The 19530-nt window shown below is 32.6% G+C and overlaps 2 protein-coding genes across 2 annotated transcripts in view; one reads left to right on the forward strand and one right to left on the reverse strand.

The window, feature by feature from the left end:
- Positions 1-4955: 4955 nt before the first annotated feature.
- Positions 4956-15526, reverse strand: LOC129219929 (CB1 cannabinoid receptor-interacting protein 1-like). The gene is made up of 5 exons (XM_054854246.1): positions 15449-15526; positions 14779-14876; positions 12157-12301; positions 6505-6573; positions 4956-5126 (listed from the first exon to the last, which is right to left on the reverse strand). Exons 1-5 carry the CDS (start codon positions 15524-15526, stop codon positions 4956-4958), a joined length of 561 nt encoding a protein of 186 aa, XP_054710221.1.
- Positions 15527-15807: 281 nt separating this feature from the next.
- LOC129220455 (dr1-associated corepressor-like) overlaps positions 15808-19530 on the forward strand; it is a 44895-nt gene continuing 41172 nt past the window's right edge. The window contains exon 1 of the mRNA XM_054854875.1: positions 15808-16191. Coding sequence (XP_054710850.1) covers positions 16150-16191 — 42 coding nt within the window. The 5' untranslated portion in view covers positions 15808-16149. The remainder of the gene's footprint in view (positions 16192-19530) is intronic.

Here is a 19530-nt window from a genome sequence, read left to right on the forward strand (position 1 = left end):
CCTTTGCATTTCAAGTATTTTGGTCGGTAAAAACCACAACAGTAACTCACATAAAATATTAAGCTTAATAAATATGGAAGAGCAAATAAGACATTCCAAATAACAAACATTTTTCAACATCACCATAAAAAGTTCAAACATATATAAATATCATGCCAAGCTCTGAAATTTTGCCAAAACTAGCAGTAATAATATATCACTACAGAAAAATTGAAGAAATTAAGTAAAATATTGCACCTGCAAAATGCTCATATATTAATCATTGCGGAGAAAGTACAGAAATATTTGTAAAAAATTTATTGAAATACAAGATTTAAAAGTTGACAACACATATATAGTTAGTTCTTCACAACATAGAATAAATACAAATTGAAAAAAAAAAAAAAATGAATAATTTCAAAAGAGACATGACAAAAGTTAAGAAAGAAGGAAAAAGATATATGACTAGAATATTTCACAGGCTTTAGCTAAAAAGAAAACAAACATATCAAGAATTAATTGATTATCCTTTATGACAGATCCCAAAGTACAAAAGATCGGAAATAAAAGGAAAAGTTTCGGCAAATATAATCTCTATTCGCATCTACATAAGAAAAAAGCCACCAAACCAAATCCATATCACCAGTTTTTTCTTCACATCATTCCAATTTCTATCTCGGAGTTTATGCAACAAAACATCGAAATTTAACATTTCCTGAACTAGAAAAATAAAGCTGACAATGAAGAAATTAAACTTACTTCAAAATGTATGCTTAAAAGGCTGTTTATCTTATGTTTATATGAATTTTCACCTTTTGGACAAGAATAATTGTTTTGGACACCAAAGCTTAAACAATGACTTAATTTCTCCATCCAATTCAAAATGACTTTTCATATGAAACATTAGCATAACAGAAAGCATTTGCAATCACAAGTATTTTTGTTCATTAAGAAATTTATCAGTGTTTCCCAAAATAAATTTAGCATTAGTACTTAGAAGCAAAGTTACTAGTTTTGAATAAAAAAACATGTCTTTTAAGTTAGATTATAAATATTTTTTGTACTATTATTCATTCTCTTATTTACTTATATCCACGCTGTGTACATAAACAATTAGGTTATATATACAGTGGAGGTTGTGATCCCAGGCAGTGTTGTAGTTGGAGAAATATGTTTGGTTGATAGATTTTTGTTAGGCCAAAGCCAGTCAGTTTAGATTAGCCAGCTTTGATTTTAAAAGCAGACATTTCTTGTTAAAAATGTGTTTTGAAGCCAATTTATGTTAAATTTGAATTAACTTTACAATAGCAGATCAAACATTTCAGTAGATAGTTCCCCCTCCCCCATCTAACCTCAGTGCTTACCCCAGCTTAAAAATGTAGAAAATTATCAAAGTAAAACATTGTTACCCACATTTTAGCAAATTAATGCCTAAATTGAAATCATAGGAATTTCAACTTCACAAATAGTGTAGTGCAGAAGTGTATGTGCATTCTTTATAACACAAAAGAAAGCATTCTTGATTGTATTTTGCAATGCACCAAAATAGATTTGACTGAGTTTCATGAAATATAGCACACAATCAGGGCCATCTAATTTAAACATTTCAAACTTTTCGAAGAAGAAAGTTTTTCTACAAATGAGAGATTAGAGTTAGTAATCATCAAATGTGCCACTAAATTTCAAAATATCTTTTATTCCCAAACACAACTTTTATTTTCTACCAATGCACAAAATGTGTTATTAACCCAGGAGAACTTTAGCGGAGGCTTAAGAAACACCACTCACCTAAAACCTTTTATTTTCGAGGGTGCAATTCAACTGATATGAACCCAAACTTTAACAGCTAATTTTCTAAATGTTTTCTTTTAAGAGTACCTGTCAGGAGCTGGTGACTTTCACTTGTTAAACATCCACATTCATTTTTTGAAAGGTCATTTGCAACTGGAGGCAAAACCCAAAAAACCAAAATCCCTTGCGTTAACTGTGACCAATTGACTTGCAAAGTTCCCACCAATTACATCTGTGATAAATGAATGTGAAATTTAATATAAGTATGCATTTCGTGTCTATTCAGTGGTTTTTCTTTGTTTGTTCCCTTTTTAGAAATACAGTAACTATAGAAACTTGCTGCAGTAATCAATTTAAAGCCTCTCAAATTGTTCTTTGTATGTAAAGATATGTATTTTACAAATTGACGATGGACTTATGTTAAAATTTATAAATATAAATTGCAGTAAGCAAAAGTAATAGATGACAGGGGTGCCCACGGCATTGAAATTTTAGGGGTATTTTCCTTTTATTTTTTGGGGTGGGGGGACTCTTTGGAAAGTCTTTGAAATATTTAGGGGGTGCAACCTTGCTCTTAGGGGGCTGAGCACCCTTGTAGATGGGGTCATACAGGTACAACCTTTTATGTGCTGTTGAGCATGTGAGTTCTACCAGGTTGTAGAAAATTTTAGTGTCATCAGAAACTAAACCAACCAACTCCATTTGGGAAACACTGATTGAGACTATTAAAAACAATCACTTATACTACAAACAACATAAATTATAGAAAATATATGTAACCTTCACTAGCACCAGTACATGAGCTAATTAAAGACAGCACCACTTGTTGAAATTAATATTGTCATCAAAAGAAATCACATTACTTTTACACAAAAGATGCATTTCATACCTTGAATGCTAATAGCTCATCATTATACACGGTTATTTCTGACAAAAGATGATTTACATTTGCAAAATTTCATTATATTATATGCAGTTTCAAAGTAATTGAATGTTCTAAGTTGAATTTTGTTTCAGATTTAGAGACATATATAGAGAGATATCATAATCAAATCAAAAACATTTCAAAAGTTCATGCATGCCACAAATATTAAAAAGAGTCAAATTGAAAAATATTAAGGAGGTATAAAAATACTTTTGCTATTTATTCAGAAACAGAATAAAATGTTTTAATAGTATTAATGCTGAAGTTCAGATACATTACATATAAAACTAATAGCCAAGAACATCTATTTAGAAAAAAAATAGAAAATTATTCGTCAGTAAAACATTTCTTAATGGCAATTTTTGTGAATTTTCAATTTTAAAAAGAGCCAACAATTTTAGAAATGAGTATTTTCTTTTAATGTAAGGCAAATTTTGGTTTACATTAACAAACTCGATATCAAGAATTATTCCCCATCCAAGATGTCTCACAAAATATTGATTAACTTCATGAGTTAAACTTTTCTAAGATCAAAAAATAAATAAATACAGTAAAACCCCTCCTAACGGACACCCCTCTTATGCGGACAATTTTTAATTCTCCAGTTCCTGACACTTAAGGACTTCTTGCAAGTATAAGTGTCATAGTATATTACACTGCTTGCATCTTAATATCCTGTGTCTTATCAACAAGACAGTAAACAAAGAAATTAAGTGTTAGATGAAATGTACAACACCACAAAGTGTTAGGATATTTGGGTTCTTTGAATTATATCAACACAGGAGTCCTAGTGCAGCAGCTAAATAGCATACAGTTATACATCATCAAATATAAAGTTACCAAAAGAGGCACTAGTTTAAGAGTAATACAAGGTTAACATTTAAATATTAAATAATATTATTAATCTATTAGTGGCACGAGACTTTTGAAATGCTTTTCTATAAGTTCATAAAAATAATGCAAATATTACTTAGATTTAGATTTGCAAACATGATATAGATTTACAGATACTGAATTAAGGGCAAAGAATTTGAAATTTCTCATTAATTTTAAAAATATATATAATTGTTTTTAATTTTAATTTTTTCTCCCATTTAAGACATAAATGACAGAAAAAGAAAAGATTTTGCAGGGCAGAAAAAAAATCAGAATAGATATGGATATGCATCTTTAATTAAAAATTACAACCATTTTAAAATGAATTAAGATAAAAGTAATATAAACAATGTTTGGTTTTTAAATTATTCATCATTCAATGATTTTTAGGATACCGTTTAAAGATTTTTTTAGAAATCAGAATATTCTAGGAAAATATTACAATACAAATACATTTATTAAAATTTCTCAATATATTTTTTGATTTAGAAATGGCTTAAGAAAATTTATATATCAGAAGAGATTTAATTTCTATCTTTATTTTTTTTTCTCAAGTTTTAATCATCTCAGGAATGATTTTAAATTTTGGAACGAGACAAGTGTGAAATACAAGTGAAAAATCAAGTGTCTTTCACTTGACCTTATCCATAACATAGGTTGCAACTATTAATGATTATAATTTTACCGCAAAACAATATTTTAAGTTTTGCATATCCATATCACACATAATTTTATTAGGTTTGAAAGAAAACGTTTTTTAGTTTAGCTATTAGTTCATTATACCACATAGGTTAGATAAAATGCTATGAAAAACAAGTTAACATGAAATTTAAGAATTAATGTATTTTTAAGGAACACAGTTCAAGTAAATAGGAACTAAAAAGTTTAGCTAAGAAATTATTTTACAAAATCTACGTGCAAATAAATAAAACAGGAACCTTTTAGCAGGAAAATCATTACAGTCACTCTATACAACAGGCAACCAGATTAGCAAAGAAAATGTAACAATGAATTATGACATTGTGTTAGGAGTATAATAAGTTAAAATACAATTAAAAGCAAAAGAAAAATTAAATGATTTTATATTTGATAACATTTTATAATTTTAGAACTCTCAATCAATTTATGAGAATGTGTGTATGTTAATATATATATATATATATATATATATATATATATATATATATATATATATATATATATATATATATATATATATATATATATATATATTGATAGTAATCAATCAAACTGTAAATTAAACAATCTATAAAGACAATTTCTAACAAATATATGTGCATATCAAATAGTCTCTAAAGAACATCAATCTCTCTATCTCTCTAACTTTTGTTTCTACCAGCATCACCAAAGTGAACATAAAACCTCATCTAACAGTTTCCTTTTCCATTTCATAAGAATCGGAATCAGATTTATAAATACAATCATACTCAATATGATGGAGACCATTACCCCAGACACAGTGGTTGTTATCATCAGCCTTGTAAAACTTGAACTGGAATGTGATGTCCAATGTATTCAAACTCAAACTATCAATCTGCAACAAAGAAACAATCAGTAATGCATAAGGTAGCAACCAGTATTGCCTGTAAAAGAATTAGTGTTTCATACAGCTTTATGTCAAGGATCAGACTACAACCTAAAACTTTATGCGGGAATGTTTATGTAATGCAGTAAATTGCAGATAAAATTTGCAATAAGAAAACACAGAATGGCTAATAACTACACACATATTATAATTATAGATGCATCATTAATAATATAACAGGATTATAGCCTCAGCATCATTTGGCATTTAGGATAGCATTCTAAGCACCTGGAATAAAATATACACACTTTTAAGGACCTCTGAAGGCCGTAAAAAAGAAAATTAAAAGTAAGAACTTTCTAAAGTCTGTATAAATTCTGTACACAACATTCCAGGGTCTCCTGTACCTACCACAACACTAGTTTAAGTAGTTGAATGAAGCCCTGAAGACAGCCCTGTTTATTTTTTCAGACCCGAGTTCTGATAACTGAACAGGCCAATTAGGCTAGGAGCAGCAAGAGACAGGGTGCAGGGGGGGAGGGCAATTGCCCCCCTGTTGGAGACTTCTTGCCCCTCCCCCCATTGGGGAATATTGCTAGCTTCATGGGGGAATTTCAATTCCAAAAATTGATTTGCTAAAAACTTTCTCTTTCAATCACATGTTTGTTCAATAATGCTAAAATTCGTTACTTGTTACTTCCGAAAAAGAAAAATTTCAACAGCAATTTCCCCGGCAATTGTCTACTGATAACATTTTCTCGTCAGGAGCTTTGTATATTGCCACGTCATGAAGAAATGGAAAGACAGAAGGACTGAACTGGTCTGACAGACCTTGTCTATGCAGCAAAAGAGATGCGATACAAAACAGATAGAGGAGGGTGTAAAAAAGCCATAGGTGACAGGCTATTGGGAATTTTCAAAAGAGAATGAGGGATGTGTAATCTATAGGTCAAGAGCCATCCCCCACTTGGCGATTGACCTGCTCCGACGTGAGCGAAGTGGCCCTTAGGGGTCGGCATCTGCAAGTAAAAGAAGAAACCTTGTCGGCCCCTTGATTTGCCAGATGGCATCAATTACACAAAAAAAGTTTTCTCACAAGAGAGTTGTAGGAATGCAGTCTTTGATCATTCAATCATTTCAGGCTTGTCTCATCAGAATACAACATATGATTTTGTTTAGCACCAAGGAGGTAGCCAAGGGGGGGGGGGGGTCCATGGGGTCTGGACCTCCCCCCCTTTCTGAAAGATCCCTGTCCTTTTTTCTCAGTTGTTGCATCTCGCATCAACTGAATTTTTCCGAAAGATAATGTTTTTATAAAACGCAGCGTTTTCTGCTTAAATATTCCCATTAATCACTAATTTTCTCAGCACTTGAGTCAATTCAGAACACGAGAACCTTGTGCAACAACTACAGGTTCCCAATTTTGGTCTACTTTTTGCTGTGTCGCGTACTTTGTCTGAAACGGGGAAATGTCCCTTTCATATTTCAAACCAGCAGGGTCGTGTGACCTTGAAATTCAGCCCCTCTCCTTTGGTCCATCAAATTGCCATTGGCAAAGTAAAAACAAGCATTTATTGCCGCTTTTGTCGTATCCCACAGTCTCATTGGAGTGGTTTTCTTTATTTCTTTCTCCTTTCTTTTTGGATTTTCGTGGATTTCGTAGACGCATGTTGTACGAAAGACAGCCAGAGTGAGGTGTGTTTCTGGTGAATCAGTAATTGAATTCCGATTCTTTTCTGTTTTAACACGCAATTTTTATCTACGTCATACTTATAGGAAACATATCTTGAACAAAATTGTATGCAAAAGAAAATTAAGTTTACCCAAACTAGGTAAGTCGCAGTGCTCCCTTTTATAGTTTTCTTTATAATACGAGCAATTTACGTGTTAATGTGTTTTTCCATTTAAAAACTAATTTTAGATTCTAAGTCAGCGTCGAAAAAAGAAATTCTACACATTTCGTGTGTTTGAGGATGAAAAAAAATAATTATTGATTTTTTTTTTTCATTTTAACTCTATATTTTTGGCATGGTTCACTTCATATTCATTTTATATTTTGATAAAAATTTTATTTGAACTTTTAGATTATTTTTAACATCTCTCTCCTTTCTGAGTAACAAATTACGTAGATTTTTTACTGATATTTTCCCCCCAATATTTAAGCATTATCATGGATCATATTAAATGCCCAAAAATAATTTGTGTTTGAAGGTAAAATAAATAAAATAAATGAATGAATAAAACTTGAAGTTGATGTAACAAGCTTTTTGCGGTATCAAAATTTTATAGAAAAATGAAATTGATAATTACTTGAATATTTTATTATGATCAGTTTATGAAATTACAAGCTCGGCCATATTAACGCATGTAATAAGTAATTTATTAGAAATTATTACTTTTAAATCTTATTGAATTGTGATTCTATGATCCCAAAAGAAAACTGTTAGTCAGTTTTTAATTGACGAAAAAATCTCTTATTCGATGTTGTTCCATTAAACATATTTGTATTTGCATCATTGCAATACATTTTCTGATTGTTATTTACTGGCTTTGTACTAAGGAGTTATATAATTAGCATCTATGCATCCATCTTTAGTAAATTGTGAAGGTAGCATTAAACAAAACAAAAAACAGGCATGTGCTACAGGCACTATAAATGACTAGGTGAAAATTACCGCTATTTACTGCCTTTACAAGCAAAGAAATAAAAATGGTGAATACAAGGTAAATTTTTTTGAGTTTTTCGTTTCTATGTTGCCTTTTTTTAAACTCTTATTTTCTTCAAGCTAAAGATATTTACTATTTCTTGCAAGAGAGTGTTTTGCTAACATCGTATTAAAGAAAAAAAAATCATTACCTGCGTCGTAAAATATGATATGTATTGTTGTTAAAATTAACATGTTGTTAAAATAAAGTTACACAGATGCTTAATTTAATTCATTAGGTATACATTCCATTATACGGCATGTATAAGATCCCTTAGGTCATTTGACTGTGAATGCTCTTGACAAAATTAAATTCCTTTTGCAGTTTCGCATGGAAGAGAGCTCAGGTGTCTCCATCTGGTGGAAACTGGGCATCAAATTTTCCTGTGACATTCACACTGGATGCCATATCGTTGGTTCGCACTTGTTCCGCAAAAGACTAAAGCCTCTAACACAGCCCCATTAGAAAGAAAAACCATAATTATAAAAAACGTCAATACGCCTTTTTCGATATTTAAATTTTTTTCGAACAGCTTTCACCCTTTGAGGAATAGTGACTTCACTTGAGAACACCATTTATTTCTTGCTTCTCTTTTTTTTTTTTTTCAGCTAACTGAAATTACTGTGTCAGTTGGCTGAAGAAAGAATATATATATACAGGGGCGGACTGGCCAGGTCAGCTAGTCGGGGATCCCCGACTGGGCCAACGGCCAAGTGGGCCACCTCCAGCATTTTTTTTATGTAACTTAATACATTTAAACTCACACCTAACTTTTTTTTTAAGTGTGATAGTTAAAATAAAAAAACCCTGTAATTTGTGTACTCTATGTTTGGAGACACTTTTTTTTTTCCATCCTAAGCCTAGAAACCAAAGTAAATAGCCGAAGTCCACACGTGTGAATGCTTTCCTCTCTCATCGACTTTCTCTCTAGTTTTTAGAGCTCTGTGGGCCATAGCTCCCACATTGTAGAAACAGGAGGGGGCCAGAGAAATTTGTGTCCGACATGGCCTGAAAAAGGGCCCGGGACAAAAAAAGAGCGTTAAAAACTAATATTTGTTCATCTGTTAACAAAAATTGAAAGTGCCTGCACCATTAGACAAAGTGGTCCCGGCCCTACCATAAATGCGAGGGCCATGCTTTGGGGGGTCATCAGAGCAACAGTAAGATATCTTAGTGTTGTTTCTAGAATTAGATATCTTACTGTTGCAATGAGGCGACGACATGAGCAGGGGCATGCAGAAGGAAGTGGGGAGGGAACACCAGTTGGCCCGGTTCCGAGCCTAAAGGAGGCCCGAGATTTTTTAAACGAGGGGTGAAATATATGTACCGACGTAGAATAAACAAGATGTGGGGGGGGGGGGGGGGGGCGTGAAAGTTATTTGTAACGAGCGCCAAAATTTCTGTGCATGTCCATGGTATTCACTGGTTGTGACAGATTCAGCTAAATGCAGTCAATTGGCTAGAGATTTCATTGTTTTATTGTAAATTATCGCTATAAGAGTACTTTCATCTCAGAACCGCATACGGGAAGGCAAGTCTGGACTACGATAAACTGAATCTGAAACAGGACGAAATTTCGACTTAGAAGGGAGAGCTCCTGAGCATAGGCAGATTTAGGGCTGAGTTAGGGCAAGCTTGTCCCCCCCCCCCCCTCCGTCGAGCATTTCCTAGCGCCACCACTGAACTAGGCCATAACCCCGTAACCTTGGGCCCTGCTTTTTAATGGCCCCCCAATGGCTAAAATTACTTTACTCAATGACTAAAAGTGTAAGGTTTGAATGCATAGGAGCCCCCAGAAATATATTGGCCTATATTTTAATCGGGCCCAGTTCAGACCAGGAGACAAGCATTTCCAGAGGTATTGATTGCAATAGGAACTTGGAGGACTTTGTGACCATTACAGATTTAATGTGCACCAGTCATCATTTTTGAACTTCATTAGGATCTTCGACTGCCTCACTATTAACAGACCATCAATAGCAACCTAATCTTGGTTACAAAAACTTCAAACACCAGCTAACCTTACTCATTGCTGAAAGTTTTTAAATAAATAAGTAGGGGAACATGGGGCAAAGAGAAATAGCGGGGCAAAGTGAAATGGTGAAATATTTAATCTGCTTTTAGCTCTACCTATCTGGTATTATTTTAACTATGTAGTAACATATGTAGTCTATTCCAGTTAGGAAAAAAATACCACCGAAGATTAAAGCATTTGGTAATAGAGGCAATTTTTAAAAAATTATACTCATGTTGTAATATTTTGTTGTAAGTCAAAAATTATTTTTGTTACTATAAAATGATAAAGTTCTTATTAGCATTTTAAACATTGAGATCTCCTAATATTCAATGCAGTAAAAACTTAGTTAATATTGAGCTTATTTGCATTTTTAATAAATTGTACAATTAGTCAAGTACATACGGGGCAAAGTGAAATAGTTAGTTTCATTTATTCACTCAATCATTTAATATAAATCATTTACGTATTCATGTATTCATTTATTAATTCAGGGCTGTCCAACTGCAAAGAGTTCACGGGCCAGAATTCCGGTCTATGATCACCTGGCGGGCTGCAGTTTGAAAAATTTGAACAATAAGTTCTTACCTCTTATACAATAACAATTAATACTAATTCTTAATGTATAAGAGGTAATTAATTATAAAACAATGAAACAGGAGGATTATAAAACAATTTGCTTAAATTTTAATGGAAAAATTGAGGCAGATCCGCCTTTTTTACAAGGGCAGGAATGCCAACCTCGATGTTTTTCGTTGCCAGCAGAAGCAGGTCTATCAATGAACTGTCGGAGAGAGAGCTCCTGTGACGATTCTTGATAAAGTTCATTATCGAAGAAGCACTTTCGCATAAATATGTGCTCGCAAACAAGGAAGCGACAAGAGCAAATTCTCAATTTCTTTTTCGAAATCAACAAAGGCCGTAAAATCAGTGGAGGGGGGGGGGGAGCCTTTATTTTTAACCAATTGCAGGCAGGTTTTGCTTACCTGAAATGTTTCTCTCTTCTCTCCTTCTGTCAATGCGAGGCAATACTAATTCTAGGAATTCGTTTGAATACCAGCATGGTGGACTGCATGACCTTGACCTGTAGATGTCCTGTACCTTTTTCTCTCAAAACAATGAAAAGAGTATAAAAGGGCAATCAAGAAGAAATTTCGGGGACCCCGGCTTGACCAAGAAGCGTAGTCTCGGATGCTTCTTGATACCAATAAGTATCGAAAAAAGAAATATGCTGAATAAGAAGTTGGCGGCCCGCCAGTTGGACAGCCCTGTATTAATTAATTAATTTACACTCCTTCATTTAGTATTTCACTTATTTATTCATTCATTCACTTATTTTCTTATTCATTGTTCTTTTACTCGCTTATTTATTTTTCTCCATATATTAATTGATTTATTCATTTAATTATTCGTTTATTGTTTCTTTATGTTTTCATTTACTCTTTCAACCTTTTATTTAATGTTTCTTTTGATCAAAAATATGTTTTATGATCAAATAGAAAATATTTCATTAGAAAACATATTTTATTTTTCACTTTGCCCCATGGGGAAAAAAAAAAGTGAAAATCTTCCATTTTGATGAAGATTCACATTTACTGCCAAAAGTAAAAAAATACTATTTCAACGTAGGTTTAATTATAAAATATATTGTTCTTTCTTTTTATTCTGTAATTTTCAAAGATTTGTTCATTTTGAAAAATCTGTCATTTTAACCATTTTACTTTGCCCCACATTCCTCTAGATACATCTAGTTAAGTTTGCTGTTTAAGCAACTGCCGCACATCCAGTTCTTGGGAAACAATACAATCACTTTGACTTTGTTGAAAGACTGGTTCTTTTGTCCATACAGACACACAATTTCTATCCTGGATAAACTTGGCATTCTGCTGAAACCAATACAGTATTCATTACTATTAAGATATTGCATCTTTTGTTCTGAACATTATTGAATTCCTATCATCTCTCATATAAGCACCTGGTAAACTCAACACTAGCAACTTCAACTGTACAATCACATTATCTTTCCCAAGCACAAAAGAATCCCAAAATGACATCCTCCATTTCTAAGTTTAAGACTTTTAAATGTTTCTTGACGCATTAATAGCACCTTCATTACTTGAAGAAAGTTCACAACATTCAGTTTCCTTTTTGATTTTCTCTTTAAGTTTATTAACTCAAAATGATTAGTTAGATTAAAACTGTGGAATTTAGATTGTAGATGTTTCACCAATCATTTAAATAGGAATTATGCACTTACACATAACTTAAACATGAAAGTTTGGTTACAATTTGTAAAAATGATAAAAGAAAAAATCTTACAGCTAATGACAAAGGAAAGTGATCTCTGTGATTCTTCTTTGAGACACAAGCATTATGGCTTGCCCATACAAAACTGTAAGAAGCAAATTCTGAAGTTCTTTCTTCCTCATGCAATTCCATCAATGTCCCTTTTAGTGTAGCAGATCTAGGTAGGAAATACAAATACAATGATTCAGAATTGCTTTCTGAAAATGCAAAAAACTCAATTTATAAGCTTTCAAAAACCCAGCAACTGGTACGTACGTATTATCCAGCTGACCGAAAACAAAATTATCGCCAAATAACCTCCATCTGAAGGTTTTACAAAATGAGTAGAACAAGTTTCACGACTTCATCATTGGCAATTAATCCTTCGTTTGACAATCATTTTAGTTTTGAAAAGAAAATGGTCAACAGCATAATACGTTAGCATCCAATATCTGATCTAAGAATAAAAAGCAATTCACAACTTCTTCTCACAATTGTATTTTGACAAATTTTCAAAAACACTAATGGTACAAGCAGTTCAGTATACTGACTGTACAGTGAAAATATTCAAATGTACAGTAATCCACATACATGATTGAACACTTGATAATTTTAAAGCAGAAATTTTAAAATACAGCAATACACTAGTACAACAATACTTATGTGACCAAATACAATGTATGCTTTCATTACTGATGCAAGGGTAGATAGAATAAAAGATCATAGGGCTTTTAACTTAAGGGAAGTTTGCTGGCTCTGCCATGGCATTTTTGAAATTGAAGTGTTCAAACCTGCAATTTTATGCTATCTTTCACCTTAGGGCAGTGTTTCTTAAATTGTGTTCCAAAGAACCCCAGGATTCCATTGAGATCTATCAAGGGTTCCACCTTCTTTTTTCTGAATTCTAAAGAGTCGCTAATAAATTCGGCTGAAATAAATTCGGAGTGAAGCATTCATCAGTATTTTCCGAATAAGCAGCAGATAAAACATAAAAATGGATTGTGGATTGAAAATTTAATTGTATTGTCAACTTAGGATTATGTTAGTAAAAGTACAAGAATGCGAAACTTTTATTAAAATGACATTTAATTAAAGTTTTTAAAACAATAGTTACTTTTTGATGATAATTATTTTGGATTTGCAACATTTTTCATTTTATTGCAAATAAGTCACTTTTGAATGTTGCATTCAAACTTTTCTATCGAAGGTAAACCAGGGGGTTCAGCGAAAAAAATGAACATTAAAAAGGGTTCCATTTATCAAAGAAATTAAGAAATGCTGTCTTAGGGAAACGGGTAGCAGGGCCTGTGCTAAGGATTTCAAACTGTTAATCAGTCAGTTAGCCAATTTTTAAAAGCTTTAATTAAATTTCTAAAGTCTTAGCTACAGTTTAATCTTCTTCAATTGTGAATTTCTTTCTTTAGAAAACTTTAGTTAGCAAACAAAGTAGAATTTAATAAAATATGCAATGCAAACATTTACAGATATATTTTAAACATGCAGCATAAGCTAAATGAAACTCTTAATAGTAACAGTAAGGCATTTAAATTTCATTTCACAACTGGCATTTCAGGGGCAACAATTGGGGATCAGATTTTCTCTCCTATTGAGGGGCAGTTGCCCCCCCCCTGGCTACACCCATGGATGAATTATGGAATCTCTAAGGATATTTGGAATAGAACATTCACTCCCCCACGTGCCTGCACCAACCTTTAACTGCAAACTACATCTATGCTAGGTTAGTTGAATACTAAAACTATGTTCCATAATAATTTCACTGTATTATTTTCTAATATATATGCAAAACATAAAAATGATTTTCACACAGGGGGCTAGGAAGGATCAGTGTGGCACCAGATATCAAAAGCTAACTTTGCTTTTAAGAGTAATATTTTTCATTTCTAAGAAATATCTTTTGCTTACCATCAACCGGGACATCTTTAGGGTCCTCCATAAATGATTTCACATTTTTAGGGGGAGGGATGTTTGTGAAATTATAAGCTAGAAACAAGAGGGGGAGAGTAAGTGTGACATCTTATTCTTTAAATAAAAGATGCTTACAAAAGATTGTGACATGTGACAAGGGTATGAGGTTTTTGGTTAAGAGGAAGTGCGACACTTTGACAAAAGGTTGAAAAGACGCCAATTTTTTTGAAAAAAAGCATGACATCATTTACGCACAGCTCTCTTGCTGATTTTTGAAAACTATATTTCGAGCTATATTAAATTACAAGACCAGCTAATATATGAGGCTAGATATTTCCGTTTTCAAAAACCAGCATGTACCACTTAGCAAAGTTGTCACAGTTGATGGTAAAGTGTTCAACAAAAAAAAGGTATTTAGTTAATGGGGCATTCCACGGTATTTTTGACATTATGTAGAGTCCGTAACGTGATCTTTTTTTGCCTCAAACTTTTTAATTTACCGTTTGATTTGCAAATTATTTTAATTTGAGCTGGTGTGTTGGTAGGAAAAGATCAAAATAAAATAATATGCTGATCAAATAGTAAATTAAAAAGTTATGGCAAAAAATGTAACGTTACGGACTCTACATAAATGTCTAAAATACCGTGGAATGCCCCTAATGCATCCCTAGTGCTCACTTTTCCGAGACACTATATAGAATGAAACTATTAGCGTAAAATGAAACTTACTTCACCTTTAGGGGAGGCCGAAAAGTGAGAAGAAATTTATAAGTAGTTTCAACATTCAACTTTATTGTACAGTTGTATTCAAATCGTTGACCATCTTGCTATATAAAATAAATCAGATTTTAAAAAATAACAAATTTAAGATACATTACTTTCCAAAACAATCAAACACAATTTTCAAAATTCAATTTTTCCATATCCTAATCCTCTTATACGATTAAATAGAAATCTGCTTCCTGGGAATGGGTGTTATAATGTACTCTTATTAATTATTGAACTTTTAATGAAGCAAAAAGAAAAATAAATAAATAGTTATTTTAATAATCAGGAAAAATAATTGTAGCTCTTATATACAAGACAATACTTAAATCTTCACAGTGGAAATTTTGAAAAAAATCTTAGTTTCATTCCTATAAAAATTTAAACGATAATATCAATTAAAATCCTTTTAAATAGCATGGTATCATGCAATTATTTATATAGACAAATAGTAAATTCTTTCAATTTTTATAACGTACCGGGAAAAAATTATTACATTCAAAGAATTTGAATCACAAGCAATGAATTATAACCTGAGCTTTAAATATAACTTTTTCAAACACTTGTATCCAAAGACCATGCGTTGAGAATGTTTATCAAGATGCAATTTCAAGAAATTATCCTAAGACATTACCTTATAATAAACCAATGCCTTCTCATCTTCTCTTTTAATATTAACATTCAACGAAAATTTTGTTTTGTCTTTACTCATGCTGAATAATTACCAAAAAGTCAAAAATTCATGTAAAACTTTTTCAGTGGATCCAGTGTATCACCACTTAGGGTTAAGGGTTTAAAAGTGCAAATAACAGTTATCCAATAACGATTTAAACGCATAAGTGATGCAACTCGTGTTTTGAGAAGAAAATTCTTAATTACAGTTCTAGTGTGTGATTTAGGCGTACAATAATCATTGATTGCGCTGGATAATTTTGTTCTGAATTTAAAATTGCGTGCAAACGAGTGACACGTATCACTGCTTTATTAGAACGTCTTCATAAGCGCGCGTTATGAGCCATTCTCGAGTATTTATACGCCACTCAATCGATTCAATCGTGTTGTTATTAAACTGTTATTTCTTTACTATTTCTTGTAACTTTTACAGTTTATGAATTGTGATATCGTTTTAAAGTAATCTGGAATTGCGTTTCTATCGAGTTTCTTGAACGAACTAATATTGATGTGATTTACTTAATATCGGAAGTGAGAAAATGCTCTTGGCGAAGAAATAAAATGTGTCTATCAGTGTGAAGTGTGTTTGGAAAGCCTTTTTTTTTTGTGTGTTTCGTTTAAAATCTCTTCAAAGGAGTTTCTAAAGTATTCTAAAGGACTATTATGCCAAGTAAAAAGAAGAAATATAACGCAAGGTTTCCCCCTGTAAGTAAAACAATGGTAATACGCATGTAAACACTACTCGTTTTCAAAATGATCCACGAGAATTCAATTCTTTAATAAAGAATTTATCTGTCCCTCAAAATATTTTATTTCTGGTTCGTCAAATTCAAACTCTCTACTGTTTTCTATAATGTATTTGAATTTGATCGTATTTATTGCAGTTAAATTTTTAGAAAGCTATGATTTTCTTTTTTGTGATATTGTTTCAAAGAAATTGGAAGTTAGTCATTCTGAAAACACAGCATATGTTATTTTTGTGTGACATAAAACAAATCCTTATTACTAATATTTAAAAAAAAAAATTTCAAACATCTCATATTTATTGAAATGTTTGAAACATACTAACTGTTGTTTAACTTTCTTGTCACATTGTTATTGTTTGACTATAATCTATTGAAAATGACTTTTGCATGTGTTTATAAGAGTTTTCTGGATTAATTTACAGTAACAAACTCTATTTTTGGTTATGATATCAAGATGAAGATTTCAAGCAAGTTTTAATTTTATGCTAAACAAACGAGTTCACCAAATCATTTAATTTTTTGACTGATTTGAAATGCAACTTATGAATAAGAGTTGCTAGAATAATAGTAAACATGTTACTTTATAAAGAAAAACGTATTCAGGTTCATTCAATTATTGGCAAAATTAAAGTAATGGACAACGTACCATTTGCAAGAAAAATGCAGTAATTCATGATGCTAGCTTGTTTGTTAATTCGCAGCAGGCAAAAGCTCCCGCACGGTGCATCAATAAGAAGCCTGTAGATGTTGTTTACATTGATTTTCAAAAAGCTTTGGATAAGGTACCGCATGTTGCTCTACTTAGCAAATTAGCTGATATAGGAATAGGAGGGAAAATTTTCATTTGAGTAAAAAACTGACTGACTGGAAGGAAACAAAGGGTAGTTGTAAGGGGAAATTATTCTAAATGGAGTGAGGTTTTAAGCGGGGTTCCTCAGGGATCGGTTTTGTTCATTGTTTTTATGAACAATATTCATAAAAATATTTCTGGGAACATAAATTGTTTTGCCGATGATGTCATGGGGATGGTAGTCGGGGCCATCCTGAAGGGGGGGGGGGGGTGAGTGGGGGCAATCGCCCCGGGCGCCACGAAATGAGGGGGCGCCGCAAGGCACCCCTCGTTTCGACGGAAAACAACGACATTCACACAAAATGAGGGGCGCCTTCCGGTGCCTCTCTTCGTATAAAATACCCCGATTGTATAAAATTAGGGGCGCCTTGTGGAGCCCCCTCATTTTAGGTATCATAGATACGCAGCCATAGACACACAAAATACAGAATCATTGCAATGGTTCTCTATTTTGTCCTATGGCACGAAAATATTTCTGTCTCTCAGTCTCCAAAACATTCGTTTCCTTTGTATCATTAAAACAGATACAATTTCTGAGAATATAACTGTTTAGAATCAAACTAAAGGCACTTCTCTTTTGTTTAGTTCTGACCAAATTTGCTTGAGTTCTGCCCCTGCATGCAGTGACGTAACAAGAAATTTTTTTTAAGGGGGCACTTAGAAAAAAAAAGTTTTTTTTTATTGATCGGATAGGAAAAAAAGTCAAAAGGTGTCAGGTCAAAATTTCGAATTAATTTTAAAAACGCAATTTTAGCTAGAGACGTACCGAGTACTCGGTAACTACTCGGTACTCGGCCTACTCGGCCAATTTGCCGAGTACTCGGTACTCGGCCAAATTCTGATCAGATACTCGGCCAATACCGAGTAGTTGCAAAAAATTGAATATTGTCCAAGACAGATACTAAAATTTATAAAAAAAGAGCAAGCATTATATTCTGCAATCATTTACAATTAAAATTTATAAGTCAAATTTAAATTTTGAGAATAATGAAGTTTGTAATGCTTTAATGGAATAAATCTTTATTTTAATGTCCCCAAAGTTAATAAAACTTATTTATTAAAAATTACGCAAAAAATGTAAGTATAGAAAATATGGAATTTTTATATTAAAAATGGATTTTTGCTACAAACAAAAATTAGTTATAAAAAATGTAAAAATACCTTTGCTTAAAAAATAAAACAACCTTAAAAGTACAGTGCAGGAACTCTGCAGACACGTGTTTTGGCATTACAAGGAATTCCTTTTTCAATGCACAAAATGGGGGCTCGTAGATTTAAAGGCATCCGACAAAAGTCGTATTTTGTTGTTGAATGTCTTTACATTCTTTAGCTCACATGTTATGCGCTGAAAAAGACGTTCCTTGTAACGGGGGGGGGGGGGGGGGGGGGGCAGAAACACGTGTCTGGAGTGTTCCTGCACATTTGTTTTATCTGCTTTTAAAAATTATTTATGTTTGGCAGATTAGAACTATAATTGATTGGTATACAGTGAAACCCCTCCTAACAGACACCCCTCAAAGGCGGACACCCCTCTTATGTGGACAATTTTTAATTCCCCAGTTCCAATGCAAATAACATTATTAAACCCCTGTCCTGCGGACACCTCTATATTGCAGAAAAAAAAATTTGTCCTGTTAGTGTCCGCATTAGAGGGATTTTACTGTAATTTGTTTTAATTCCAACTTGATTAATCATACATTTTATTTATTTATTTTTAATTTAAAAAATTATTTTTTGTAAAATTTTTGACACGAACAAAATTGTATATATATAATGCGTAATTAAATTTCAGCAGGAATTTAGTTTTAAAAACTATTATATGGACAAGGAGGTTTATACTACTATTCCAATAAGTTCAAAATTCATCACATGTGTGTCGGTGGTTCTTCTTAAAACATAATTGGTACTTGGAACTCGGCCGAGTAGTGAAAGGCCGAGTACTCGGTAACTCGGTACTCGGCCGAGTAATAAAAGGCCGAGTACTCGGCTACTCGGCCAAAGTGCTACTCGGTACGTCTCTAATTTTAGCCTTAAAACGCGATTATAGGCCATGTTTATTGACATTAGGGTAAGGGAGGGAGCTCAGAGATCGTTTCCGATCGTTTAAATAGATTGAAATCAATTCCTTCTCCCCCTGAAAATTTCGAAATTGATTTTTCAGAATCGCAGCTTTAGACAAACAAGATTTTATGGATAGGAAAATCTGGAGCTTTTTCCAGGAAAATTGTTCAAAATTATGGTCAAAAAATTTAAGCAGAGTTTTACTTTCACGGATATCCCACTTAAATGTTTTGTAAGTGTCGTTTGAAAAACCCATTGCTTGTGATATTAAAGAAAGGCAGCATGGGGATGAATAGTTTCTTAAACTCAATTCTTAAAAGCAATCTGTAATGCCATATTTTGTACTATTAGGGTTGTGATTTTTCGAAATTAGAGCTCCAAAAACGC

The sequence above is a fragment of the Uloborus diversus genome, chromosome 4, assembly GCF_026930045.1.
Source record: "Uloborus diversus isolate 005 chromosome 4, Udiv.v.3.1, whole genome shotgun sequence".
In the NCBI taxonomy this organism is placed as follows: domain Eukaryota; kingdom Metazoa; phylum Arthropoda; class Arachnida; order Araneae; family Uloboridae; genus Uloborus; species Uloborus diversus.